Source organism: Aythya fuligula, chromosome 1, assembly GCF_009819795.1.
Source record: "Aythya fuligula isolate bAytFul2 chromosome 1, bAytFul2.pri, whole genome shotgun sequence".
Taxonomy (NCBI): domain Eukaryota; kingdom Metazoa; phylum Chordata; class Aves; order Anseriformes; family Anatidae; genus Aythya; species Aythya fuligula.
Window position 1 is genome coordinate 150,992,853 of NC_045559.1, and position 27,863 is coordinate 151,020,715.

Genomic DNA, 27,863 nt, shown 5'->3' on the forward strand with positions numbered 1-27,863 from the left:
CGGAAGCGGAGGCGCCGTGAGGCGAGGGCAGCGCTGGCGGGTGGGTGCCGCGCGGCAAGGCGGGGGGGGGGGGCGCGTGACGCGGCCGTTAGCGGCCGTTGCCCCGCGCCCGCAGCAGCCAATCAGCGGGCGGGGAGGGGAGGGGAGGGGAGGGCGGTTGGGCCGTTGGGCGGGCGCTGAGGGAGGCTGCGGCGCTCGGCTCCCCGGCGAGACCTTGTGAGGTTTAGGGGAGAGTTTTGGCCGAAAAACCATGTCTGAATGTGAGGGAGAAGCAAAAGAAAGCCGCTTAGGTGTGGAAGATGAAGAGAAGCTACCAATCTCCTCACAAGTTAACGCTTTAGAGCGTTAATTGCTTTGCCTGCATTGTGTGGACTGCATATATCTTTCTTTTTTTTTTTTTTTAAATCTTGGCTAACCTCCTGAGTATTTCATTTCACTGAACTTAATTTCTCATCCTTCCCTGCATCCCTTTCCATTTTAGAGAGTTGTAAACCTTCTGCTTCTGACTTCAGGTTTATTTAGCTGTGTCTGTGTTAACTTCAGGCAATTAACTTCCTCGTTTTTGGCTTTAGGGTTTCTAATTTTCTAGTGCTGTAACTTTCGCTGTCCTTTGAGAATACGAAGGCAGCAACTTGTATAGAGCTTAACTTGCAGAGACGCAACTAGGAATATCAATCCGCACAACCCGTTTTCGTGTCAGGCCACGTGAAGAGTGGACCTGTCTTTTTATGCTTTCTAGGTTAGAGTTAAGCACTCAGTCAACCCGCAGAAGCAATTTCCTGACAATTAAAATTGTTCACAGCGTGACATAGGCCATTAAGAAAGGCTTCAGGTTTAGCATATCTGAATGGGCTTATTTCCAACTTTCTTTTCCCCTCCCCTTAAGAAATGCCTTATGAACCTAGACTGCCTTTAAACCCTATGTATCCTCAGCCAGCACTGATCTCCTCTCCCTGTATGTGAGGTCCAAGTTATGTTAAAATGAATGTGTCTTGTTAGCCAAGCGTATTACAGCATTCTGTTGCCATCCATAAGTAAAATTAAGCAGAACGAATACCTCAAAAGCTGAACTGTCAAGGGTGCTTACGTGTTAAAGAAATTAACTTCCAATACGTTGCTTATGTCTGAGAACCCACATGCTATTGCCAATGAATATTAAGAAGTTCATTTCTGTGGTACAAGAACTTCATTTTGCTTGGATTCTTGTTGCCTGTTTGTTCCTCGCTTTCCAAGTTACTGTGATGTTCTCCGTCAACTTTGCAAACAAGTTTCTTTGATTCTGTTCAAGAGGTTAAGGCTATGGGAATATCGAACAAAGCTTTGCTCGATTGCAGAAGAGAATGTGTCACATCAATACGTGTCATGTTGTTTGATCCTTACAGTTTTTCTTTCAGTGCCTTCTTTACGTGTGTGGTCAGATTCAGGGTAGAAATGTTGCTCTGAATACTTGGTTTCCTGCAGTATCTGCTTTTTATCCTTCATAAGGGATCATCGCTTCAGTTCATGGTTTCCTTAGCTGATTTCCAACTTGGAAGGCTAGGTGCCTCCGGAGAGTACAGAGCACAAACCAGGTCTGTTTTTGCACCAGACATCCTGCTGTCTCTCCCACCCACTGTTTTGCTGAACACAGCCTCTTCGCTGGAAAAGTGGTGTCTGGCGTTGGCATTAGTCCTGCTCTGAGCAGGAGGCTGGGCTTGGTGACCTTCAAAGCTTCCTTCCAACCAACCTTCCTCTTATCCTGCCTATATGTTTTCGTGACTCCCATGATAGTTAGTTACCGAACTGTCTGTTTCAAAAGAATTTATTTCTCAAAGGGACTTGCATCTGACTGCTGTTGTAACCCTATTTTTCCCTCTTCTGCTGTTTATATGGTTGTGTTTGTTGTTCTTAGGGAACTTCAGGGAAGCGAGAGGTTAGGTGACTGCCTGATTTCTGTCTTAAGTTTGTGAGTGTAGGTACAAGTACAAAGGTGCAGTCAGGAGGGTGTACTGGAGTGAAATATGGGAATAATAAATTTATTATGATATTATTATGATATTATATTATATATATTGTGGCATTCACCTTCTGGTACTAGCTCTGGTTCACTTTTGCTCACTGATGGATTATCCAAAATATTTGTCTGTGTAACCATAAACAGCACTATAGCAAAAATATACCTGATTTCATTGTAGTTTGAATGTCATCACTTTTTTTGGAGCAATGTACTTTTTTTTTTTTTTTTTTTCCTTCTAACTCGTGTCCTGTTTTATGTTTCTCATGTTGTAGAAGAATATGCTCCTTGGGCTTAAATCTGGTCAAATACTTTCATAATTCTTGCTGTAGGTAGAATTCAGTCTGAAGCTTGCATGACACTTTCAGTGACATGAACTGCTTGAGCAGAGAACGCTTGCCATGATAAGATGCATTTTTTATACGAACAGATTCTACCTTTTCTGTATCTTGTAGAGTATATTTTTCTCGTGCTTCTGACAAAGAGGGTGAGTATTAGAAAGATAATTAAATAGGGGCCAGAGTGAATGTATGAATGTAATGTTACTGAGTTTGCAGATATAATACCTTCATTCTCTCTCTTTCTCTCTGTCTCTTGTGCGCTTAATAGCTTTTTTTCCTTCAGGAGCAGAACGATTAAAGCAGTAGTAAATTACTGTCCTTAAATCAAGTCTGTAGCTATTTAGAATTCTCTGTTCTTTTTCACTACAAAAGTTTAATTATGTTTTATGGACCATGTCAAAAATGGCTCTCTTTTCCCCAATTCTGAGCACCAGGTAATGCTAAAGAAGGACAGACTTTACCGAGGCACTATAACGTTCTATTGATTTACCATTACGGTGTTTTTCAAGAATGCCTTTTACATTAAGATTTTGGTCATTTTCATTTCTTTTCTGAGTTTGTCAGCTATTTGCTTTTAACATCTCAAGAAAAGCATGCCAAATATCATTGTCACTTCTGATTTCTCTGTCTCACTCTCTCTGGAATTACCTGCACAACAGCTTTTTTCCTGCAGCGTTTTGTCTGTAATTGCTGGTGACCTTTACTAACAGCTGAAGGTACCCATGTATTACTGCGTTTCTGACAGCAGTTCTTGCCCATGTGGAATCGTATTTTCTCATCCCTTCCCTAAAGCATTGCCTTTCCCACTGTTACCTGTGTGCTTCCAGTCTAACTAGAGGGGACATCATGCCGTGTGCACCACCCTTCAGCTGTGGGAGGCTTTCTGCATTAGCACAGTGTTGCAATTCTAAATATGTGTATCATCAATTAATAGCAGAGTAATTGCAAGTCACTCTGTCATCTTTCCCTCCACTCGTCTTGTTTGGTCTTACAAGAACCCCACGACTTTTTGTCATAGTATAAATAAAGCTGAAAGGGACCTCAAGAGTCTCTAGTCCAGCCTCCTGTTCGAAGCAGGGTCCCCAGTGTGGGCATGCCAGGCTGTTCAGGGCTTCATCTGATGTGTCTTGATAAACCTGCAGGGATGGAGGCTGCACAACCTCCTTGGGCAGCTTGCTGCAATGCTTGTCAGTCTTCTTCATGAAATCCCTTTCCTTGAATCACGTCAGGGCCTGTCTTGTGCCAGTCTATGCCTATTGTTCCTCAAACCCACTGTAACCTCCTCAAAGGTGTGGGAAGGCTGCTGCTAGGTCATCCTGCCTGTCTTGGTGGCTCTCCCCTGAACTCACAGCAGTTTATCAGTACCTTCCTTGTGCTGGGGGGCACAGAGCGGATGCAGTACTGCAGATGTGGTCTAGTCAGTGTCAAGTAAAGGGAGAAAATCACTTGTGCTTGCTGCCTTTCATGCTTCTGTAGTCCAGCAAGGTGTATTCATGAGTTAAAAGGCAGGGAAGATAAGATACCATCACTGGCACGCCAGAGGAAGCATGGATCCCAGCCAGCATCACCCGGGCTGACACGCTGCGCTTCCAGCCAAGCTCTGGCTCTCCAGTGACAGTCAGGAGTTTGGATTTACTGGTAGTAAGGAAGGAGACATCGATGTTCACTTCTCACCACCTTTAAAACTCTCACCGCATGTATTTTCCATGAGTCTCAAGAATGCCTGTTGGCATTATGGTACTTTCTGGTAACACTATCGAGGGCAGTTCGAATAGTGTTTTGGCATGATATAAAAGCCAACTCTTTTCTACCAAACATTTGCTTCTGAGCTAGCCTCAGTCTTCCATAATTCCTCTCTTGGATCTCTCTATACCCTGGGTATCTGGCTGTAGCTCCACTGTGGCCATCTGCATCACAGGGACTACTTCTCTAAATATCTAGTAAAATACATCACTTGTTACATTTTGCCTTCTGGTAGGCAGACCAGTTTGTACAGCACTTGAATTATATACGCAGGTTTTATTGTTTCTGCTGACAATTCTGGTAAGAATTGTGTGCTTGTATCTCACCAGCACTTCCTCCTTCAAAATGGATCGTGGCAGTGTGTAGAGAGTATGTTACTACTTCTGATTTGCAAGGTGGTTTCAATCTGATCAGGTTTTGCCTCCCCCGCTTCAGGAGCTGAAATATTTTTGGTGTGGGCTTAATTTGATGTGCTGAGACTACTCCTGCTGAATCTGCAGCTTTCCTAATAGTGTTTTAAAAAAATAAAAATAAAAGTCAAGCATGTATATACATGTAAGTCTCTGCAGAATTGGAATATGAATCCAAATCCATAATAAAACTATCTTGACATTACCAACATTAATATTTATCCATATATGGATACCATATATGTTCTTTTATATTTTTTTTGCCCATAAATAACATCGTTTGGTTTTACTGGGTCCTATGGGATTCAAAACAGTGCCTTTCTTAGGTTCTGCAGCCCACAGTTCTTGTATTACACAGTGCTGCTAGAAGGCTGGTATTTTCAAGCACGTAGGTTGAACAGCTCAGCCATTGCCATTTGGTTTTGGAAGAGCACTCACTTTGTGATTGCGTCCTTCATGATGTCTGCTGGTGACGACAGTTTAGGTTTATTTTAAGCTGTTTTAAAGGATGGAACTCGTTTTTAGTTAATTTTTTCCGCATGTATATTTCTGGATGTTAACATATAGAATATGTAGAAGCATGAAGCAAAAGCTGGTTTTAATTGAACTTGGGGTTTCAGTGTACCAGAAACTCCAAAACTTGACAATGCAATATAGAAGCAAATTATTCAGGAGAGCTTCAGCATCAAACCATTCCTACGGGCACTATAAAGTGAGATTTATTTACCCAGCCTTAATTATCTACTACTTCAGGTGCAAGACTTGCATTTGAAATGTGAGTTTCATTTGTAGCTGATGGTGATGTAAAGAGACGTGAGCTGAATCCCTCAACTCTTAAAGCCTAAGTGACCAGCATAGATTCCTGACTTTAGAGTATTAAATGCAATGAATACTGCTCTCTGGTTCATAAGAACTTCTCAACACCATTCTTTCTAAGTTCTTTTAAACCGAACCCAAGGTTGTTTAATTGCATATGTGGATACTGAAATTTAGTGTTAAAATCAGGGTGTGATCATGATCGTGTCTTGTCCACAGTGAGATATTATTTTCTTTCACTCTCAGATTTCAAGATACAGCCCAAAAAAATGTATTCTATCCACTCTGACTTCTGTAGTAGGAGTTTTGTTGTTGCTTGGATCTCAGAATTGTGTGAATTTCTCTAGAAATCAAAGGTAACAGGTTATATTATTTCCCATCAGGAGAAGTACAGCCCACATATATAGTAATTGGACTGAAAGCTAGCATGAAAGTAGAAATAAACCAATTTTGTTCAAAACATTGCTGAGAAAAATAATATTGGAAGTGAGATTATAAGTAGTAAGTGAGAAATAAGGGTCTTGTTTCGTTTCTGTGTTGGAAGAATGGTGGCTGTGGTGGCTTTGAATGACATTTAGATGTGCTGACAAGTGTTTCGTGTTAGTCGTGATATGAGACTAAGGCCATGCCAGAATTTCATTAGATAATAGCTTCATTAGAAGAAATTACGGGTTACTTTAATTTATAAGGAAATGGCAGATAGGCCAAAGTACATAAAGGGCCCTGGTTCAAGTTGTAATTCTCTTGTCCTTAATTCCTTTTTAATTCTTTAACTATTTTTGTCTTTTTAAATCTAATATAACTAACTGCATAACCTGCAATTCACTGTGGGTGCTGTAATAGGACATTTCAGATTCTGGTAGCACATAGCGTGCTTTGAGCTCGAAGGCAAGTGTTTAAGGCTGCTAATGGTTGGTCTAGCGGCTTTGTTGTGATTCCTAAACAAGAATTTATGAAGTCAATTGGTATCACAAGAACACAAGTTTGCAAATTCAAGTGGTTTGCAAGTCTAGAAGTGTGACTGGATGATGTTGACCAGTAAAGAACCTGATTCTGTCAACATCTTTACAGGTTTGCAGTGAAGTGATATTTATTTTACAGGATATTGGCTCCTTCATTAGGACCTCTATAATTTTAGCTTTTAAGACACGATGTAATTGCCCTCCTCTCTACTACCTCTTTTTTTGGTGATGACATTCTGCTGGCCTCCAGCTTTTGCTTCTTTTCCTGTGCTAAATGGGTTATGGAGCTATGCACTGGCAATAGTATGTTGAATGAGTGCCAGAATATGCTCTCTTGTTTAGATTTATCCAACCCAGCTCACCTGGAACAAGTTGTTGCGTAGTGAGGCAGCAGGTTCTTGGCAGTGTTACCATCTGGAAGAAACAGGAATCTCGTGGTGGTCGTGAAAAGCTCATGGAAAAGGAAAAGGGATGTAAGGAGACTTGAGAAAGGTCTAAATAGTGTAAGCATCCATAGTAATAACTTGCAGATGAAATTATTGTGGTGCTGGGTGTTTGTCACAGAGATTGGATCTATGTTGGGAATAGGATTTGAGTTCAGATTGGAATCAGTACTGGAACGATTGGGTGGGAAAACTGAAGGCAACTGACAGATTTAAGCAATAGCACTTGGGCACGACACATCATTGGATGAGATGATTATCAGAGGAAACAAAAGAAATGACTTACCATGGTTGTCAGCTGAGATGTGATGAGCTGAGTTGGTCTTGGACTCCTAGATAGCAGTAGGAGAAGGTTATAGGTATAAGGTTTCTTTATTCCCCTGACTGCATGCCTGAGCAGGTCATAGTGCCAGCACAAGGGGGAGAACACGGATATGAGTCTCCTTTTTTTAGTGTCAGCACAATCTTGGCCTTGAGTTATTCTTCAAACAACAAACTTATTTGGGGCAAAAGAAAGACTCTAAAGAGGATGTGACAACCCTACAGAGAGTTAGCAAAGTGAAGTGAAAAGAGATTTCCACTCAGAGATTACTAGGTGGAAAACAGAATCTTGCAGTTAATGTCTGCATTTATATACGTTCAAGAGTGTATATCAATTTCTATTGATTTTCTTTGAGGCAGTATTTACTGGAGCCAACAAAATTGAGATTTTCTGTAGAATGAGCAAGTAAGGATCCGAGCTCAGTGTTGCATAATATTTCTGCCGAAAGGGGATGGAGTGTGGCAACATGTACTTTGAAAGCAGAGCTTTAAAAATACATCACCTTGCACTGTGCTGTTGTCTACAGCACTGCTCTGTGTCGTGCTGCACGTGAGGTGTGGAGATAATGTTCAGTAAATATTATGTTTGGATGTGGGAATAGGAGAATAAGTAAATTAAATTTAGATGGCATTGCACAGAGCTAAGTCTGCACTGTATTAGGAAAATGTATAAATACCTGAGAAGCTATATGAATGAGAGAAATGTTTTGACACAATTTATGGAGTGGAGCCCCAGGCTTAATTTTGCCTTAGCTGAAAATTACGTAGGGAATAAATCCCAGCAGGACATTTATCATACACATACACGTTTCACACATCAAACCACCAACCTGCTCCAAGGCTGCAGTGCTTGCTGTGATGTAGTTCAAATCCACCAGCTAGGAAAACTTTCAGAATATGAATCCAGCCACTGGCCAAATCTTTCTGAAGCTCATTTCAGACATGAAAAATAACATAAAGTTATAAGCTTATGAACTTCGGCCAGTTGGGAAGAGTGTCTTTGGGGAAGGTGATATGAAGGACTCAAAAAGAAAGGAATCTTTTGACTTCTGTGAACTCTGTGAGTAACGAGACTTGTTCTCTTAATCATTGTCTTTAACAGGAGTGCAATTCAAGAGAGACTGAGCATAAAAGAAGGGCAGTTAAGGAACAGTTAAGAGATTAAAATATACTTTAAGTTAATGATTTATTTCTTTTGATTAAACTCTCCTAGGGCACTGGACTATATTCTGTGTTTGTAGTTCCAGACATAATAAAGTTCTTAGTAATGTGATTATTTAAAGTTAGGTAAAGCTTCAGAAAACCTGCTTAACAGAAACAAAACATCTTGGAGAAGAAAAATAGGTGCAGGAAAAAGACAGAAAAGGTTTTTGGTGTTTTCCCATCTTTTTAGTATGGGGCTTCATCATGAGATACGCTTGCTGGCTGTTTTTTCCTCTCCCTTTTGTTCTTGTTTACATATACCTTTACTTACCGTGTTGAAATATCAAGAAATTTAGGTCAAAATATATCTGAATCCATCTGCTTATCTAGTCTGTTATTTTACTGCTAGGAGACACTGTATCTTTTAAGTAAGTATGCTTAATGACAATTTACTACATTAATGGGTGGCACCAAGTATCTTTAATGTTGTACCTGATTAATTTCTACACAAGTTCTTTTTCCAATTTCTCTGTATCAAAACAATGACTTAATCTCTTTAATTTGTCCAACTGTAGTCTATATTGTCTTACATGTAACTTTGGTTTCAGCATTTTTGTATGTGAAAACCCAATTAGGATCCATCATTTAGCTGCCTTTATCAAAAGCTATATTATCATCACAGTCACAATGAATATAAGAAGTATTTATTCAACAGTTCATCATCATTCAGCTTTGAATATTGCTAGCTATCACAGAATAACAAAAGGTATTATCGTTATATTTTTGATGTAAGAACTTTAAATTCACGTTTTTTTTGTCTGTCATATGATTTAGAGCATAAAGTTTGTGACTGGCCTTTAAATTTTGTGTTCATCAGTTATGTTTTAATTTTAAATTTGTCTTTTTGTGGCTGACCTTCAATGTTGATGCAACCTAATTGTAAACGGGGTTCTTCAGAGTGGTGCAGCAGACACATGACCTGGTAGATCTGATATCAGAAGAGAGGAGCAGATGATATTGCCTTCAGGATAATTTGCCTTTCATGACTCTGCCAGATCAGGTGATTTGGTCTCGCATTGAACAGGTCAAACAAAAAATTATCTCTTGGGCTAATTTTCAAGGCTGTATATGGGGAGGATTGTTTCTTTGACATTCCTTCCACCCTGCTCTACATCTCTCCGTTAGCCCACCGAGAACACCAGCCCAACCACGTTTTATCACCTGGCTTTTTGTTCTAGGTAGTAGTGATGCTTTAGGAGTGTGTTTAGGAAAAAGTGATGGGAAATATTTTCAGTGACAGTGGAGCAGACAGTCTTAAGACTATTTCTGATACGAGATCGAATCATTTAACTTCTCAGTAATCTTGTAGCTTTGTGATCTGTAAAAACTCAGCAGCGTGTTAATAACAGCATGCACAATTACTATTTGCTTCAGTATCTCTTCTTGGATCCCAGCTTCTGATTATTTCTGTGTTGTGGGCAGAGCTGCTGCTGATGTAATTTGTGTAGCACAATATAATTGCTTACTTAATTTTCTTTCTAAGAAATGTGTTAGCGTTTTTTTGTTTTGTTTTGTTTGGTGAAGACCTGTGGCCTGAGTCTGTACTACAACCGTATGCATGTGTAACAAGTTACCTGTGAATCTCCAGTAATTTCAGTCAGGTCACGTGTGCAGAAAACAGTCCATGGAAATAAATGCATGTGCAAAATGTTCTTGTGCATCTAGAAGACTAACATAAGCAGTTGCGCCATTGACAGCTTGGAGAAAGCCTGCAGGAGGGTATAGATTTTCAGTTAATTTCTTCAGTTAATCAGTATCGGTGATTTACCTCACCACTTCCTTGCTAACAATAGAGCAAATAAAACATTTTGCCTATGAGCCAAATATTGTTTATATTTTTAAAATCTCTAATAGCAAGTATTTCAGAACTTCTTGCGATTAAAATCTCCTATCTGTGAGCTGAGAACAGTAGTGTTTGAGAAGAAAAGTACATAAAATTAAGAGGTTTGAGTTTAGATGCAAATTTATAACAGCTTTTATGCTCAGTATGCAAAATGAGATGGTTGTCATGCAGGCCCTGAAGGATGAAAGTCTGTGTTGCTTTTTACTAGAGGAGCAGAAGCCTCCAGCAGGGAATGGCAGTAGTGAACTTTGCAGCTGTTCCAGCTGTGGTGGTGGAGTCCTGGGTCCTTTACTTTGCCTTCTGTCAGTGCTTTATCAGGCCAGAGGTGGGTAACTGTGCCAGAGGTACACATGATGCAACCAAGAGCAGCTTCAGGATTAAGAACAGTCTTTCAGTGCACCATCTCCTAGAAAGCAGAAAAATTAGATTTGTGCCCTCTACTTGGAGAGCTCTAACCCGTGTCTCCTTGGAATATTTGATCTTGCTGTTACTTGGCCTTTTGAAGCTGCATCAAAGCACAGAAGGCAGGATCCGTGGGGTCAAAAAGCATTCGATGTAGAACTTCGGGATTATATCTGCGAGTATATTTGGTAGGAGATATGTGGAATGGGTGGGAAGCCAACGTTTTGTTCTCTCTTTTCAAAGCTATTGCTATTTGGAAAAAAACTCCAAGTAATTGCATAGTGTACTGTCTCTAAACAGGTTAAGAGCAGGATGTAGAAATCTCTTCTTGAGGTGGCAGTAGATGGGATCTAATGACTGGACCACAGAATTAAGCTCTTTCTGTTCTTCTGTGTTCTCCATAAACCTAGTGTTCCTTTCCATGCATAGCATATGAATTAATCTGCTGTTTATCTTTACTCTTTTAAAGGAGAGCTAAGAGATTGCCTAATCCATTTCCTTGGCAAAAGGCAAGTTTAGCAGTAATACTGTTGTTTCTGACAGAGATTTGACTAACCTGCTGGATAGTTGATAGCCCTCCTGGATGGTCTAGGCTCTTCTTAAGCACTGTGCTTACCAGGAGGTAGATTAGTTCTAGTGTCTCTATTTGGAATTTAAGCTCGCTGGCTCTTCTGTAAAAGTGGATGTAAAGCAAAGCTTTCTGCCTTTTCTCTTACGGCATGCTTTGATACAATTAAAGGCATGACCTATTTGCTCTAAAATAAATGATCACAGTACAGTGTTCCCTGCTGCCGCCGCCTCATGATTTCTTGGCCTATGATTGTCCTCTCTCTTCTTTCTGTCCAATTGATCCCATTCTTAAAAACTGTGGTGCCCAAAGCTGCACGTACTACTCTGTGACCGGGTCAGAGTTGGAGTTTCTATTCATGTACCTTCCTAATGATACACTTGTTTGTATATAAACATTAGGGTATTTTTTTCCAAGAGTACCACGTTGTTGACTCATGCTGAGTTCATGATCATTATAAGTGCCAAATCTCTTAATACGGAGCTGCTGTTAAGCTAATATTTCCCCAGATTTTGTTTACGCAGTTGAATATTCCTGGCTAATCTTAGAACTCGGCACTGACCTTACTTGAATTGCTGCTGCAGAGGCTTGTGAGGCACAAGATTAGCTTTGTGCATTGTGGCATCACTTGCATTTTTCATGTCAGTCAGTATTTTCATTACTAGTATTTCCCTGCTACTTGAATGAGTGTAACAAATTTTGTGCTTATTTCTAACCTACGTGCCAACAGTTCTTGTTAAATGATGTTTTTTTCTGGCTTGCTTATGAGAATATCTTGAGTAACAGCGCCAAAAGTTCTACAAAGGTCAAGATAAAAAAACTACCATAGAAGAAGACAGATTGGTTTTCAGCATCCACGCATCTTACCACCTGTGGAAGAAGGAAACTCTAACTTGTGTATATTCTAAATATTCATTTTTATTACTGGAAGGTCTACATCCCTTCTTTCTTCCACAGAAATTCATGTTGGAAATAGTGGGTGGCTCCATCCACATGCTGTCTCCTAGGTCTGTCTTGGCAGCCTTTTTCCTATCAGCTTGTATGGTCACCAAATGCTTGCATGTTTGGAAGAAAAGAGCTCCCAAAGACCTGATTGTTAAATTATTTTGCTCTTTTCAAAAGGGGTAAGGAGTTGTAAAACAATTGGCACTGGTTTGTTTCACAGAAAGCTTTCTCTCTCTTTCTCTCTTTCTTTTTTTCCCTTTCTGAAATGCTGAAGAAGCTGGAGAAGAAGCAGAGTTATTATATTAAATAAGCCATGCGTGTAAAACTTGTCTAACTCCATTAGTCCACCAGACCTAGGTAGTCTCTTTTAAAAATTATTTGTTTATGTTAACATCTGTTAATTGGGAGAAAAGCTCTTTTTTATTAATGATTCAGCATTCCTCTTCTCAGGGTTCAGCTTTTTTTCTGCTTTCCATGAATTTTTTTCCATCAGCATTTTGATTTGGAGATACTGTTCTCTTTTGATCCTGGTTTACTTAGGCTTGAATTGCTTGATTGCAGCATTCAAGGTTGTGTTGCTTTCTTTTCTTCTTTGATGACTCAGCTGTCAAGTACTTGTCAGTTGAAAAGTAGCAAATGCCTCAATGGAGCACAAGGATCTCCTCCAAACGTTGTCTGCAGATCCTAGATAGGTGTTCACCTGAAAATTATTCCTCTGTCAGTGTTAACCTTTCTGTACCAGCTTTAAAATCCACAGTGGCAGGACTAACACCTGAATACCCACACCCATAGAAGTTCCTGTAAACTCAGTGAGAAAAAATATGGACAGACAATGTGAGTTCTGGAAAGTTTGTTGTAGAAAACTTATAATTAGCGGAAGGAAAGTGCCAGTTTTAATGTGTTTTTCAAAGTGAATTTGAAATATCTTGACCACATCTTGTGCAATATTTCAATTTTCTGATAAAGAATTTTCTTCTGAAATAGAATCAAAATGTTCCGAAGGCTCTGAAGTATTCCATTCATTTGTTGTAATACAGTAATTTCGATCTTTGTATAACAAGCTTATGACTCTTCTGAAAGTTCAGGATTCCTTTTTTATTGGAAAAGCTGTATTTAAAAAAAAACGTAGCACAACTTTAATCGTGTATCAGTTGATCAAAATGCCAGCCGTAATGCTGCTTGGGTTTTGAAATAAGCATCAAAAGCTGAAAAAGCTTTAATTCTCTATGCCCATTATCTGACGTTTAGAGTGAATAAATGCATGTACTTTCATATTAAAATAATGAAGTATGGGGTTACTAATTGTGACTGTCTAGGCATCTTCCATGAATTTGTCATGTCTTTTATTGGTTCTGTCTTGCTGATAAAGTGGGGAGGAGGAGGGATTAAGATTAATTACATCTTCTCCGAGATTAATTTTTTTTTATTTAGTATCTTGGAGAACCAGGGAGCTCCAAACAGTAACACGCCTCTCTCTGTCTATTCTTAGTGAAACCATCATGATAACTGATTAATACAGCTGTCCTAGGCTGGATAGAAAAGTAGTGATTAGCCCATACAAAAATTGCTTGCAATTAACTAACTTCTGGTTTAGAAGAAATGACCACTTAAAGCCTTTTTGTAAAATAGGTGTGGGATTTGGCTTGCTCAGAATATGGGAATACAGAAGAATTTTTGCTTTGCTTCAGGTCTTTCTTCACCTTGACTAAGGGACAAAGGCTTTTAGAGACCTTGAGTTCATTTTTTAAATGACCCATTATGGTCAGTTAACTGATAATGTCTCATTTAGCCACTAAAACCATCTACGTGCATCATTTCCCTTGATTTCTATGGTTCCACTTTTATTTGAAGTATTTCTGCCTTAAAATCAAAGCGCACACAACTGCAGAGCATTGTATACGGCGTTATTCTGGTGACACCAGGTGTTGAAAGTAAAAAATGTAATGCATTATGTATTCAGAAGCATGCCTGCGTTAATTGATGGTTATCTGGAAGTAAACAGTCAAGTAGGGAAGCGCTGTCATTTCGCAGTGCTTCGAGTGATCTGTTTTAAAAGAAACGTTCACGTGTTGAAAATCAGAAGCAATGTGTTATTACTCGTCTTTTTAAGCCATATCAAAAAGACAACGTGAAATTCTTGTATGATTTCTCTTCTTCCTGTGTCTTAGGTAATGCGCTGTTTTGTGATTTGCAGTGCGATCCAGTATAACTAGTTAATTAGATTATTTATTTTTCATAATTAGCATCACTAAGTGATTATTTGCTTAACACAGAAGTAAAATTAATTGAGATTTCCAAAGGTCCCTAGATGCCTGCTGTCAAATCTGGGATAGATTTGTTCAGAATAATACCGTTACTATGCTTGAGGATTTTAAGCTGCCATAGATTGCTGTGCTACATGATATTCAGCAGGGCAGTGGCATTGGGAAGACAGAGACTGACTTGTTCAAGAACAGAAATAGAATTCCTTACTGTCAAGTTGGCCCAAGCAGTTGCTTAAGAATAATTGGTATCTTTTCAGCAGTGTAGGGATAATGCTTAACTTTAATTTTTTTCAATTAACTGAAGTCAAAAAATATGATACTTGCTTAATCTGTAAAATCAGCTTTCCATTGTGAAGTATATTAGATCTGGAAGCGAATGAGTGTTCACCCAGAACTACTTCTTGAAGCTCCCAGACCTGGGTCTAAGTAGGCTGTTACTTAGACCTCCTGGGCCAAGACCTTTCAGGGGAAGCCATCCATTTTTAAAAGCGTGGTGCTGAATTCTTCATGGTATTTAGTGGAGGTTCGTTTGTTTAGTCATAAAATGAAAACCTGTTCCTTGGATCAAGCATCAATAGCCTTCACAGCTCAAGTTTTCTAAGAAAAGCTGTTAGAACGTCTTGCTGGAGATGAACTTCAGCAAGATGGAGACGGGTGGGTAAATGGCAAATTTTATGGCTGTGGGAGAAGCTTTTAAGAAATGTGTTCGGCTCTGTTTTCCTTCTATGAATGAAGAAAATGATCAAAGCTCAGGTTTATGAAGTGGGTTGAAGGCATACAGGAATTATGATGTTGGTGCATTTGTAGTCGGAGGAAAGAATGGCTTTCTGCAAAAGCATATGAAGGAACCCGAATGGCTTTTGGGAGCACCAAGCCATCTCATCTACCTGTAAAGTGGGGCAGAAAATGCAAAGCTGCCCCCCTTGGCTTCAAATGAAATGCATATGTAGAGACACATTTTTGGTCTGATTTTAAATGGTGCAAGTATCTTGTCTGTTTATAAATCTGATATTTATGATAGACTTTCCGCTGTAATGTAGGGCAAGGTACCTTCACAGTGTCACAGAAGCAGTTGCCTGTTTTTTTTCTGTGAATCAGCTGCCAGATTCAGTGACTCAACTGAACTTCTCTTACTGATTAAGTTTCTGCAGAATCTGAGAGTTTCATTCAAAACTTTAGAAAAGATTAGTTTTTGTATTAAGCCTTTTTTAAAAAAATCTCCTCTAGTGAATGTCTATTTTGCCTAATAATCCACTGTGGCAAAGCTCTAATGGAGGTGGCAATGATGGGGAAAATCAACAGATGACTTTCCTTTATTAAAAAAAAATATAGGTTTTCTCTTCTTTATGTACACGCATAAATTGTCTGATGTATGTGTAGATTATACCTGGATAAGGGCCTTGCATAACACAGACTACAACATGAATAAATTCAGCCAAACAAACCTGTCTATAATGATCCATGCTGTATGGATCATCACTGGTGTCACCTTTGTGACCACATGGCTATGCTCCATTCTGCAGGATTGACATTTCCTAGAAGTTCCTTACATGCTGTCCACAGCATCACTTGTACATGGCATTCAACTGAGTGACTTGTATTCTGATCTGAGCTGACCTGAGAACAGCCTGGCATCTCTGTGTCTCAGGTGAGACTTCATCACGTTATTGCTACCACATGAGATGAAGTTGGCTCTTGGAATCTGAGAGGTGATCAGAAACCGAGGTCAGATGGGTTGCCTCACAGGCTGGTGAAGGCATCACCAGAAGCAAATCCAGAAAGTTTCTGACCCCATGGCATGCAGAAACTCTTCACTCAGAAGCATAAAGTCATAGGACCTGCCTTTCCTATCTTGCTCACCCTATTCACTGACACTGCAATTGGAAAAAGTAAGGTATGAGGAAGTGAATTGGTGGGTACTCTGCTACTGGGACCTATCTGGAAAGGTGAGATCCCAATACAGCAGAGAATAAAGCAATAATTATCAATTATTGTCTCATTTCCAAAGCAAAGCATGGAAAAGGACAAACAGGGTTTCCATTATCACTTCTGTCTCAGGTTCCACTGCACAGGCAGTGGATACTAATTTGGCAGGTACCCTTTTCAGGCTGAAATCTGTGCAATTCCCTTTGGTCTGCTCTGTTGACTACTAATGTAGCCAGTTTTGCTGTGCTCATTACTAATTATTTTGTCCCATATCTGAGGCATGCAAGGAGGCTGTTGTGAGAAATTAAAGCTCGTCTGAGGATATGCTACTTTATACTGGAGGCTTAAAACACTTTATACTGGAGGCTTAAAACACTTTTGCTTGGGATCTGCTCCAGTCCACAGCTGGCTACATCTTAAGCCCTTGCCTGAGGCATTCAGCACTTGCTCCAGCCTGTTATACTGTGATATTTACTTGTCTGCCCTCCATGCCTCTTTCCCCAACACTAAGTCTAGATCTGATGGAGAGATGTAGTCAGGCACTCTCTGAGATATTTGAATGCCTTAAGGTATGAGTTTTTTTTCCAATACATGCCTAAAGTAACTTGGAAGACTTATGTCCCTAGAATGTTTTTTTTAAATGCCCCTACCCACACTAAAAAAAAAAAAAAAAAAAGCTTTTTCAGCTACTTTTTGCTGTCATTGCAGATGAAAAACATGTGGTTTGTACAAGTACGATCCTTCTCAAAATTACTTGGTGCTGGAAAATATGAAACACACTTTCGGCGCGTGGGACCGAACAGTCATTAAATGCAGACATCTGCAACTGCAGAAAAAGAAGTAATAAACGCTTGCTGTAAGATAACTCGCACAACTGTATGAAGAATGCATGTATGAAGAGTCACAGTCTGCATTTGCAAGCCAAAGCCATTTCAGCCCTTTTTATTTTTAACCCTGATAACAAAGTAATAAAATTGAATGATTGAGGAAACGAGTAACTTTCCAGTCTTTGCATTTATGCCTTTCACTGGTGTTTCTGAGTGTGGATGAGGTCTCTTGCGTGCAGTTTTCTAAACAAGATTTTGCCAATACCTTTGTGGTGCCTCCTGTGTTTCTCTGAAATACTTTTGTTTGTCCTGCCCTCTTTACAACAGTGTCATGTTGGTGGCTTGCTCAGGTGTCTGTTGTAGCTGATGGAGATGCTGCCTGTGCTGGTGCAGCTATTTCTGCCCAACATCAGTGTGTTTATTCGTGTGAGAAGAGGAAAATTTCTGATGAAAGGGAATGGCTGGAAAATGACCATGTGAATTTCTGAGGACTGCAAAACATACGTGATTTTTCTCGAGTATTTTCTCCCAGTCTACAGCTTGGCTTTGTTCTGTAGCCATTGTGCGACTGACCAAAGTACAGTGTCTTGCTTCGTTGCTTGCAACTGCTGAGTCCCCACTTTATATCAGAAGTTCTTGTCAGTGCTTCTTAAGCTTGTGTTTCTGCACTTTGTATCATTTAAAGCCATCTTACTTCGATTATGCACTTCATTGGACATCTAATATGTCTATGGCATGACCCACTCTTCCTCAGGATGCATCATGCATGGATCTGATAGGCACACAACTGCTTGCTGCAGCAGGGCCACTAACAAATAAAATAGCATCAGTTCCCAAGGAATATGACCAGTAGTTTCTCTGTGCTGATTACTTCTATTTTAATGTAGGCCACTGTAATCTTCCCTTAAGAAACTCCTTATTCATATACAACTCTTCCCTATGGCTTGCTCCGGAGCTATTTTCATTGCATATTAAATTAAATATTTTGTTGTACTCCAGGCCCATTGTGTTAGCCTTGCCTAAGGAGGAAGCAGGTTGTTTTAATGACATTAGTCTGGCTTTTTTTACTTTCAAAACCACGTTGAATATTATTCGCCTTCTCATTTACTTCCACTACTTGGTTCTGTCCTCCTTCCTTCATCAAGTTAGTAACTGAAATTCCTTCTCAAAGGTCACTGAAAAGAGGCTGCACAGCATGTATAAAACTTCTTTCATCTGTATAAATATTTTATTTGTAAATAATTCTGTCTCGTATACATGTCTATATAATTCAGATGAATATTATATATTGTTTTCTATTACAGCTAGAACTCTGGTTTAAGATGCCTTTGGTTAAGGCTTCTTTCCAGGGATCCTGGATGTTGCCAAGAAGACCTACAGTTAGAATAAATTCTACATGCCATAGTAAAACTAAAATAGCGTTGCTTTTTCTTTTTGCAATTGCAAAGATATATCTCAGTAGGAACACCATGTCAGGTAATTATTTCCATCAGTATTTCTTGTGAGCCTCTTGTGGTTCCAGGAGAAGATTTAAGAACTTCTATAGCTGGTTTTGCTGATTCTCCAGTAAATACAGACCTGTGTTAAATTTTGCATCAGACTACAAAACTTATTTCTGCATCAAGAGACCACATCAGTCCTTACCGGAAAGTCAAGGTTTCTTTCAACACATCCTTACAGGACACAAATTGGTAATTTCTTGTCTTCTTGCTTGTCTTTGATTCTACCAGCCAGGATATTTGAGGTTCTGGTCACTACATCTTCTGGATCTGAAAGCAGTTGCTCCAGTGCCTTGCTATGAGCCATTTCAGGCTTTTTGGATGCCCCCAGAATATATATTTGTTTCTTCCATGTAGCATATAGCAGACCAATAAATGTATTTGCTTTTAGATAAAGATGCTTTCGCAGTTGATGAAGAAAGAGACAAGGTATGTTTCAGATTTCACTGCAAGATTTTGCAAGTGCTTCTTAGAGAACAAAAAATCAAGATCAGGAAAGTTGAAATAACTCATTGGTTTTCTTTTCATGATGATCTGTGACTTTTTATCTTTTTTTATTGTAAACTTAGTACTAGTTTCTAAACAGAAGTGATATACCTCAGTGGGACTGAAGTAATTACAGACATCTGCTCATGGTTCTCTGTAGTTTCCATGTGGGGATCTGTTTTGTTTTGTTTTGCCTTTTAGTGTACTAGAAAATGATGGAAAAGATTTATTACTAAGATAGGGATTAGCTCTTTATTTTTGACTTGAAAAAGGCCTTTTTATTAAATAAAACTACCTGATATGCATACCTTATCAAAGAAAGGCTTGCATATTTAATTAATTAGGCAAGTAAAATAATGGCAGTTAGTGAATTAATCTGATTTGCTTCATTTCCAATATCTCATGTGCTAAATATTACGCTTCTCCACAAGTCTGATTCATGGACTGAAAGGAATGAAGCCTCCCTTCTCTCTTAAAAAACAGAACAACATTCATAACCTATTTCTTAGCCTTAAAAAACTTGACCTGAATAAATTAAATAAAGTGAAGGGAAAATATTTCTGTATATCACAGAAGGAGGATCTGCTGAATATTTTTTTTCCTCATTTTCCAATGTCTGTACAGTGACTGTCTCCAGATCAGTGGTCTGACTTGCTTCAGAGCTTTATTAGCCAGCCAGTAATTTTACAATTCCACTTTATTAATATCATAATCCTCCAGCTTTCCACGTGTGCGTGCTCAGTAACCTCATCTGTGCTCCTCCAAATGTCAAGAAGGGCTTCTCCTTCTTCTGCTGCGAGTTAGTGGCACGCATACGCTCATGTTGATACATTTTCATTTATATCGTCTGTGTGCCTATACCATGTTATCCACAGCCCTTCTGCATGACCCTGCTTCAGAACAAGCATGCTTGGCCATCACCCCACGCTGTCCGTACCCTTCCTGGCTGAGTTTTTAAAATAGTGTCTGCATTTAACTCTGGTGATTCCTCCGGTACAGCTGGTTTTAATCTTTCTCTCTCTTCTTTTGTGGGCCACTGGTATTTTCCAAGAAAAGCACAGTTCTCTATAGAAATTTTATGTACATACATAAATGCTATAAAAGCGTATGAATTACCTTTCCTTGGCCCTTAAAAGTCACCCATCATTTCCCAAGGAATCATAGCCAGAAAAAAGCAGCCTGTCGGGGTTTCCTTAAGTTTCATTTCTACCAAGTTAGTTGGTTTGTGTTTCAGTAACTGGCCTACACTGGTACATGTAGGTGCTTTCCAGGATAAAAAAACAAGCTGAGTACTACGTGCCCCTACTCCTCCAGCTGCCAGGCCAGGACCTCTCGCCCTCATCAGTCTCATCATGAGGCCTGAGGTGGCACCACCTGGATGCTAGCAGAAGTCACTGCGTGCCACCTGGGCAGCTGGAGGCTCTCAGCATCCTTCCCACAGGGCCAACAGGAAGGCATGCAAGGGCCTCCAGAGCAGCCGGCTCCTGCTGCAGGAGGCCACGGCTGCTGAATGCTGCTTGAAAGCCTCCTTTCCAAGTCAAGCCACATCCCTGAGGGACGAGGGGAAGGAAACCTCCGAAGAGCAGATTTGGCTGTGCCGTGACCAGCCGGGCATCTCTCTGCTCCTTACAAAGCATTATTGTGCAGTGGCTTCCCCGTCCTGTTCCAGCACCGCTTTGTGGCGAGGCACCTTGCGATCTAGCACAGACCTGATCTTTTCCCCCTTCCATTTTTCTCTCTCTCCATCTTTTCAGCACAGAAAAATATGTTCCCATGCTTAGGTACTCAGAGTGTTTGCTGCGTTTCGCAGGCTGAGATGCTCTTCCCGATCCAAAACAACTAACTGAACATTCTGGGCATTGGCATGTAAATCAGTGTGCTGACCTCGCTGGGAAAACCCGTCCCAGCTTCAGACTGTATTCTGAGCCTCAGGATGTCGGCGGTTTGAATCAAGGCGGTATGCCCTGCATGTCAATGACAGAAACCACTTCAAATTCACTGTGGTGTTTGAAACCGTACAGGGAGCACAGCTAGCATAATGGGGCTGTGCTATCAGAAATTGTTCTCTACTTTTTTTTTTTTTCCCATAATGGTGATCTGGTGTTTAAAGTAAATGTTCTTTTTATTTCCTCTGTCTCCTTTTGAATAGATATAACAGCTTAAGCCTCCGTGTTAGGGGGGTGGTTTGACACCAATGTGTAGGTAAGCACCACCATGCCACTCTCGCTCCCCCTCCTCAACAGAACAGGGGGAGAAAAATACGATGGAAATGCTGGGACGTCTTGTATGCACCATGACAGTCACTGCCTCTGGGTTGGAAAGCTTCTGGGCCACAAGTCTGTAACCCAAGCACTGTCTTTGTGTCCTGTTCTTAGCTCTTGATGAGGAATCTGTTGACCACTATCACGTGTGGGATACGTGGCTCATTTTTGTCGTGGCTTGTTGTGGTCATTCTTATGTCCCATGTTTTTATAGAGAGCTGTTTGTTTGTGTACGTGGAAGACAAATGGTCCCTTCTGTAAAACCTTTACTTCTATATGTAGGTGATATGCAGGAGCCCTGATAGCTCCTCTTCAAGCTTAACAACTTCCACTTGTTTGATCTGTGTCCCAAAATAACAGCTGTGGACTCCTTTTCTCCGTGCTCTGCCCTGAGCTCAGTTTAACTACTTCTACAGTCCACAAGTGTATGAGTTGTGGTGTCAAAAACTTGATACAATAAGCTGTTAGAGGCTTATACATGTATAATGATAATATTATTACTTAATAATAATGCTATGACAAAACAGTCAATAATACTGATCTAGTATCATGGGTGTGCAACTATTTCTTTTTTACCAACACAGTTTGTCCACGTCCATTGACTTTCCGTTGTCTTCATGCTCCTTTTCTCATCCTCCTTACGTGCTTCCAGTCCCCTCCAGTCTCTGCACTTTAACATTTAGCAGATTAAATGGTCTAAAAATGCATCCGGCGTGTTTCTGCAGTGTGTCCCGGCATCGTTTTGTGTGTGGTGGCTTTAGCCGATTGCCTTTTAGAGCCCTCTTTAGCAGCTCCTAACTTTTACTTTGGGAATGAAGCTCTTCCAGTAACAGTAAATATATATATAATGAGGTTTCTCTATGAAATAGAGCTGAAAGTGACTGGAAACGGTTTCAAACAGATAAAAAGCAAATGTTTGCCCTGGTGCCGAGTCAGCGTGAGGAATTAGAGCAGCGGTGTGATTGATGCCTGTCAGGAGGGAGGGCTTCCGTGCTCTGGCTCCCAGTGCCAAACATCAGGATACCCAAGCTTAAGTGTGGGCGTATTTGTTGGTTTGGGGATATAAGCTGTCCGAGGGTGAAAGGAAAAATCTCGGTGAAGTGCCGTCCCAGGTAGTGCCCGGTAGTGTCCAACGTGGCATTGGTTACCATAATACCGTTGTTTGTTTTCACAAAGCAGCACCTCAGAGTTTCTGAGCGAGCGACTGCTGCGAGGAGACCGTAACCTCTGGATTTCAAAGGAGCCATCGTTTCGCTGCTGCCTCTGTGGTTAATGTAAGAAAGGTGTCTTGCCATAAACTTTTCCGAGGCATTCAGCAAGGTTGGAAAGGGGTCGGCCCGGGCAGGAAGCCCTTGTCTGTGCTATAAAGAAAATAGCAAGTAACAAAATGAAAGCATCAAAGGACCAACAGGATGCAGTCCCATGAGTCCTCTCTGGCATGTTAGTCCTGCTTGAAAGTTAGCATTGAGTGAAGAGTGACCTTAAAACTCGCTTCATTCAAACAGACTGGGCTCAAGTTTAAAGTTCAAGGCGTTTTGTTTTTTCACCTGTTTCCTACAGTTTTAAGAAACTTCTGAAGAATTAATGTGTAACTATATCTGGTCACTGAGCCAGCGCTAAGCATTTTTCTCAAGGGAAAATAATGTTACTGTATGGAGGGCGAGAAATGGATACTTTCTGAGCTGCAAGGAAAAGCCTCAGCAAAACAAAACCCGAACCCACCGCTACCGCAATCACAAAGGGCCCAGGAGCCAGCCTGACGCACGGAGTGCTGCTCACTTCAGTTTGGGAAGAAGCTGGTAGGACCCCATCATCATCCGAGTCACAGAGGTTGTGCCACCCCTGCTTTTATCTGAACCCAGCAGCACCTTCTGCCTTCTCCATCCTAAAGCTGTTACTTCATTTTCTGATCTTTGCCTCTCACCCAGCGAAGGGAGCAGCAACGGAGCCCACGAGCGGGTCAGCCGGTTGCCTTTTTCCTAGCTGGAGGAGGCGACACGGATCTCATTCGCGTTCCCCCACATCGTTAAATTTTAATGATCCCAGCATGAATATTGCATGAAAGTACTTTCTGAATGGGTTTGTTTTGCCCTGGCAGCTAATACTCAGCGTAAAGTCTGATTTTTATTTCCTTTTTTATTTTTTTTTCCCCTCTAAGGTAGCTCAGTAGAGGGATGAAGTGTCAAACCGGATTAAGTGAGAAAAGGCAACTTTTCATTGGCACTGTAGGTTATCCGTTGAAGCGATGCCGTCTGGAGCTCTTTTCAGCTGCTCAGTGGAAGTCTGTGAAATGACCCTCAAATAAAATTCTGCTCTTTACTCTCCTTGCCACAAGGTGGCCAAAAATGGTTTGAAAGCACAGATATGAGTGCTGGGAATTATGCTGGTGCCTGGAGCAGCCTGCCCAGAACTCAGTACGCAGCGTGCGGGAGATTGAATTTATTACACAGAAAATTATATCAATTTTATTTATCAGGAGCTGCGTTCAGAAAATGTTTCTACCAACTCTTCATTTCACTCACTTCCAAGCTCAGGCTCAGTTTTGTTTTTTAAACTAAACAAAAAGTCAGTGTGATCAGCTTATCCCAAGCAGATGACAGGAAGATCCGTGACCGTGAAGGGGCAAGTGAAGTTCAGCCGCCAGCCTTCTCCTGAAGCCACAACGGTGGAAGTGCTGCGAATTTGAGGCTCAGAAGGCACCAAGTCTGCACGGACTGGGACTGAGACTTCCAGTTCCTACTCAGTCTCCGTTTAGCCTGCCTGGTGAATTCATGCACTTAAATGTTGGCACAGGAACACGTACCCAAACCTGGGCTAGTGAGTTTTGTTGTTGCTGATGTTGAGTTTTGTGGGACCAGCACTTTTTTTCATGCCAGGTGCATTCCTGTAAATCCCTCTGAAGGGAACGTTTCCAAGCAGCCGGACGCTGCGCAGTCAGAAACGTGCGCTTCATTTTCGCCAGTTTCAGGAGTTGTCTCGCTTTTCCCCGAAAACTTTTCGGAAGTTTATCTTGAGATATACAGTAGGGAGAGATCTTTAGTTTAATGGAAATGAAGCATATCTTTTCCCTACAGATGCACCACTCGGCATTGAGCTTTTTATGTGTGTTTTACATTCAGCTTTTTATTTTTTAAGTTATTAACTCTGACAAGTAACCTCTTGGTTGTGAACAATTTAATTCACAACTCATTTTTCTGATTCAAAGTGAACACGAGTGCCCTAATCCCCTAATGGGAATTAATTGCATGTTTCAGTGTTTAACTCTGATCCTTTCTCAATCTCCACTGGGATAAGTTTCTTCCTGAAAGATCTGTGTTTGTTATTCAAAACACAATCTGAAAGGTAATGATTTTTCTTATAGAAAGGAGTCAGACCAACTGAATATTAATGTCCTTTTTATTGTGAGGGAATGAGCTGCATCCAAAAAAACTCATTTATGTCATCAAGGATAAATTACCCTGAAGTATATCTGATAAAATACGGGGGGGAGAAGTGGTGTAGTCTTTTTCCTGAATTGAAAGCTGTTTGCCAGTAAATAAAGGCACACACCACTTTTTTTTTTTTTTTTTTTTTTTTTTTTACTGAAAAACTGTATTCTGTTAGAGAAAAACTGTTTATTCACCAAGGGAGGAATTGCTTTGCTACTGGTTAAGAGGCTTGCTTATTTTAAATGACACTCCTCCAGGCCAGTACCATACCATTTTTGATAGCCTAACTATCTAGCAATTTATTAAAGTAAGACTAAATAGCTGAAAACACATTAATTTTCTTCTTTCAGTTGTTTTTGTTTTTTTTTTTATATTTCTTTTCGAACTCTGAATTTTGTTTAATAACAAATGGAGCTGCATGTGCTCCTCTGGTGGGCAGTGGCTGGCTGCCCTGGTGGGTGATGCTGAGGCAGGCTCTGAGCAGGTACTGACTGAGGGCAAATTCGGGAAAAACTTCATTTGCCCTGCAGAAAGAAAGGAGAATGAACAGGGCAGAGTGTGAAAAATAGATGAGGACCTATGAAAGTATGATTATTTTTTTCCTGTCTTTCAGGAATGCCAGTCTTCTACCCAGTTTAAACCAGTTTTGAGTGTTTTATGCTGCTAGGTAAATTTTGAACAAAATTGTTCAGGGGCTGTTTTCAAGAGATGGCTGGCACGTGTGCAAAACAGCGGCTACAGGCCAAAGTGGCTTGAAAGACCTGAAAAGGACTTGGGGCTGTGTCTGACCTGCCCTTTCTGCCAGCAGCCATCATTTAGTTTTGGTAGCACTGAAATACGGGATCCCCCCTCACCCACAAGATGGGTGAGAGCAGTTAGGCCGACACCATCCCCTGGCCTGGCCTCGTCAAGTCAGCCTGTGAGGTTTGTCAGCTAGGAGTCATTCAAAGCCCTGAGGAGAAATTGGTGTTTGTTCCTCCCGTCCCCTGGATGGGCGAGACAAGCGTGTCCTTGTGCTTGTGACAGCAGCTTGGCAGCCCAGCCTGGCTCTGGGGGTGACCCCGGCGGCCTCCCCAGCTCGCGCTGGGCGATGCTGGTGTCTGGTGGCCTCATTCACCTCAGCCAGCGGCGGGACCACAGGCCCGGGGCTGTGGGAGCCCTCAGTGTGTCCCCAAAAGGCCTCACCAGCAGGCTGAGCTCAACCTGCTCCCCTGCCAGGCCACCTGGTTGGGTAGCACAGGTTTCTCAGGCCTGGGGTTCAAGGTTTTGCGTTCCCCTCCACAGCCAGCAGCTGCTTTTCCTCCCTGACAAGCAGGGGGGAAATCACCCCATGGCTTCACCCCTGCAAGTTTTAACAGGTGGGATTGACCACAGCTACTTTACCTTAAATGCAGCAGGGCGATATAGTAAGGTGTTTGAACCTGTTTTGTTTTGTTTTAGGGTGTGCTAATTGGAGCTTGTTCCCATCGCTGGGATGGCTCCCTGGGTGCCTTTAGGTATGTTACTGAGCGTGGCACCGTCCCCACTGCATGCAGCATGGCTCCAATATAATCACGAGAGAAGGGGGGGAAAAAAAAAAAGAAAAAAAAAAAAAGAAAGGTTTGAAGCTTTTACTCTGTCTCAGCACTGTGTTGGCTGCTGTCGTGGCATCCTTGGAGAAACAATGGGATGCCATTTGATTACAGCAAAGAACTTCAAGAGGGATGTCCCCCTGCTGTCTGTCTTTCTACAGTGTTTGACTGAAAAGTTTAAGGACCAATCTGAATTTTTAGCACGATTTTTTAAAATGAGATCAATTTTGCATGTGCCCAAACAGCCTCGCACGTACACCCCATCTCGGCGTGCATGCGTTCCTTTGGTCCGTGCTGCACTTTCAGCTGGCCACGTGTGTAACATCCACCTTTTTGTCTTTCTGCTGCTTTTGCAGGTACAATGGCTCGTGTCTTTGTGTACGGCACACTTAAGAAGGGCCAGCCCAACTACAAGCACATGATAAACACCGCCAAGGGGATAGCGAAATACCAAGGAAGGGGCCGCACCGTGGAGAAGTACCCTCTGGTGATCGCAGGGAAATACAACATCCCTTTCATGCTGAACATCCCGGGCACGGGGCACCACGTGGCCGGGGAGATTTACACCGTGGACGACCAGATGCTGCAGTTCCTCGACGAGTTCGAAGGCTGCCCAGACATGTACCAGCGCACGACGATGAGAATCGAGGTGGTGGAGTGGGAAGGGAAAAGCAGCGCGGCCGGGAGCAGCGTGATGGAGTGCTTTGTGTACAGCACGACCACCTACCAGCCCGAGTGGGTCCAGCTGCCCTACCATGACAATTACGATTCCTCCGGGACTCACGGCCTCTCCTACGTGCTGCGCGAGAGCAGGGATTAAGCCAGCGCAGCCCCGCCGAAGGCTCGGTAGCGCGGTAGCACCTTCCAGGAAACCCGTAATGCCCTTGTATTAAAACCCGAGATCTCTTGTAACCTCCCAAACCTGGGTGCGTTGGCTCTAGCGTGTCATAGGCCTGGAGGCTGGCACGCAGCCCCGGCTAGGCACAGCCTGCTGCCCCCACTAACACAGCCTAACTGGTTTCGCATGACGCCTGAACCACGCGTATCTGTCTGCGCGCACCCCTCTGGGGGTTTGGGTTTTATCCTCCACCACCCCCAGCCTCGCCTCAAGTACGGGGCTGAGGTGAGTGAAAGGCAGATGAACGCACTAATTTCTTCTTACCAGAATTGATAAATTTATCACGTGTGTTCTCCAAGGCAGGCGGCGAAATAATGATGCTGTTGCACTAATAGCTACAACTGATTTTTAAAAATTGTATCTGCAAACAAAGTAAAACACACCTCGCATTTAATATTGCTTTGTGTGTGGTAGGCTACTGAATGTAAACAAACTGGGCAAACAAATGTGTCTTGGGGGAAGAAATGACCATACCGATAGCCTGCACTTCAAGGAAAACCTGAAATTGCTGTAGAAATAGAGGGGAGAGAATTTAACAATGACTATTCCTACTCTGTGATGCAATGTTTTTCTGAACTGGAGATGATTATTTTTAAAACATGTTTAGTTTTATGAGAAGAGATATTAAAGAAATATTAAATATTAAAGAGAATTACATTTCAAGTCGTATTTTTAATTTAGCATCCTACTAAGCACTTTAGGTACTATTTCAG

The 27,863-nt window shown here is 41.4% G+C and overlaps 1 protein-coding gene across 2 annotated transcripts; it reads left to right on the top strand.

Annotated features, from left to right (window-relative positions):
• Positions 1 to 27,785, top strand: GGACT (gamma-glutamylamine cyclotransferase). 2 transcript variants are annotated; one of them, XM_032187840.1, is made up of 2 exons: positions 1 to 40; positions 26,609 to 27,785. In XM_032187840.1, exon 2 carries the CDS (start codon positions 26,614 to 26,616, stop codon positions 27,070 to 27,072), a length of 459 nt encoding a protein of 152 aa, XP_032043731.1. In that variant the 5' UTR covers positions 1 to 40; positions 26,609 to 26,613; the 3' UTR covers positions 27,073 to 27,785. The 2 variants fall into 2 exon arrangements, with proteins under 2 accessions (XP_032043731.1, XP_032043722.1); XM_032187831.1 differs by lacking the exon at positions 1 to 40 and adding an exon at positions 26,133 to 26,177.
• Positions 27,786 to 27,863: the final 78 nt, after the last annotated feature.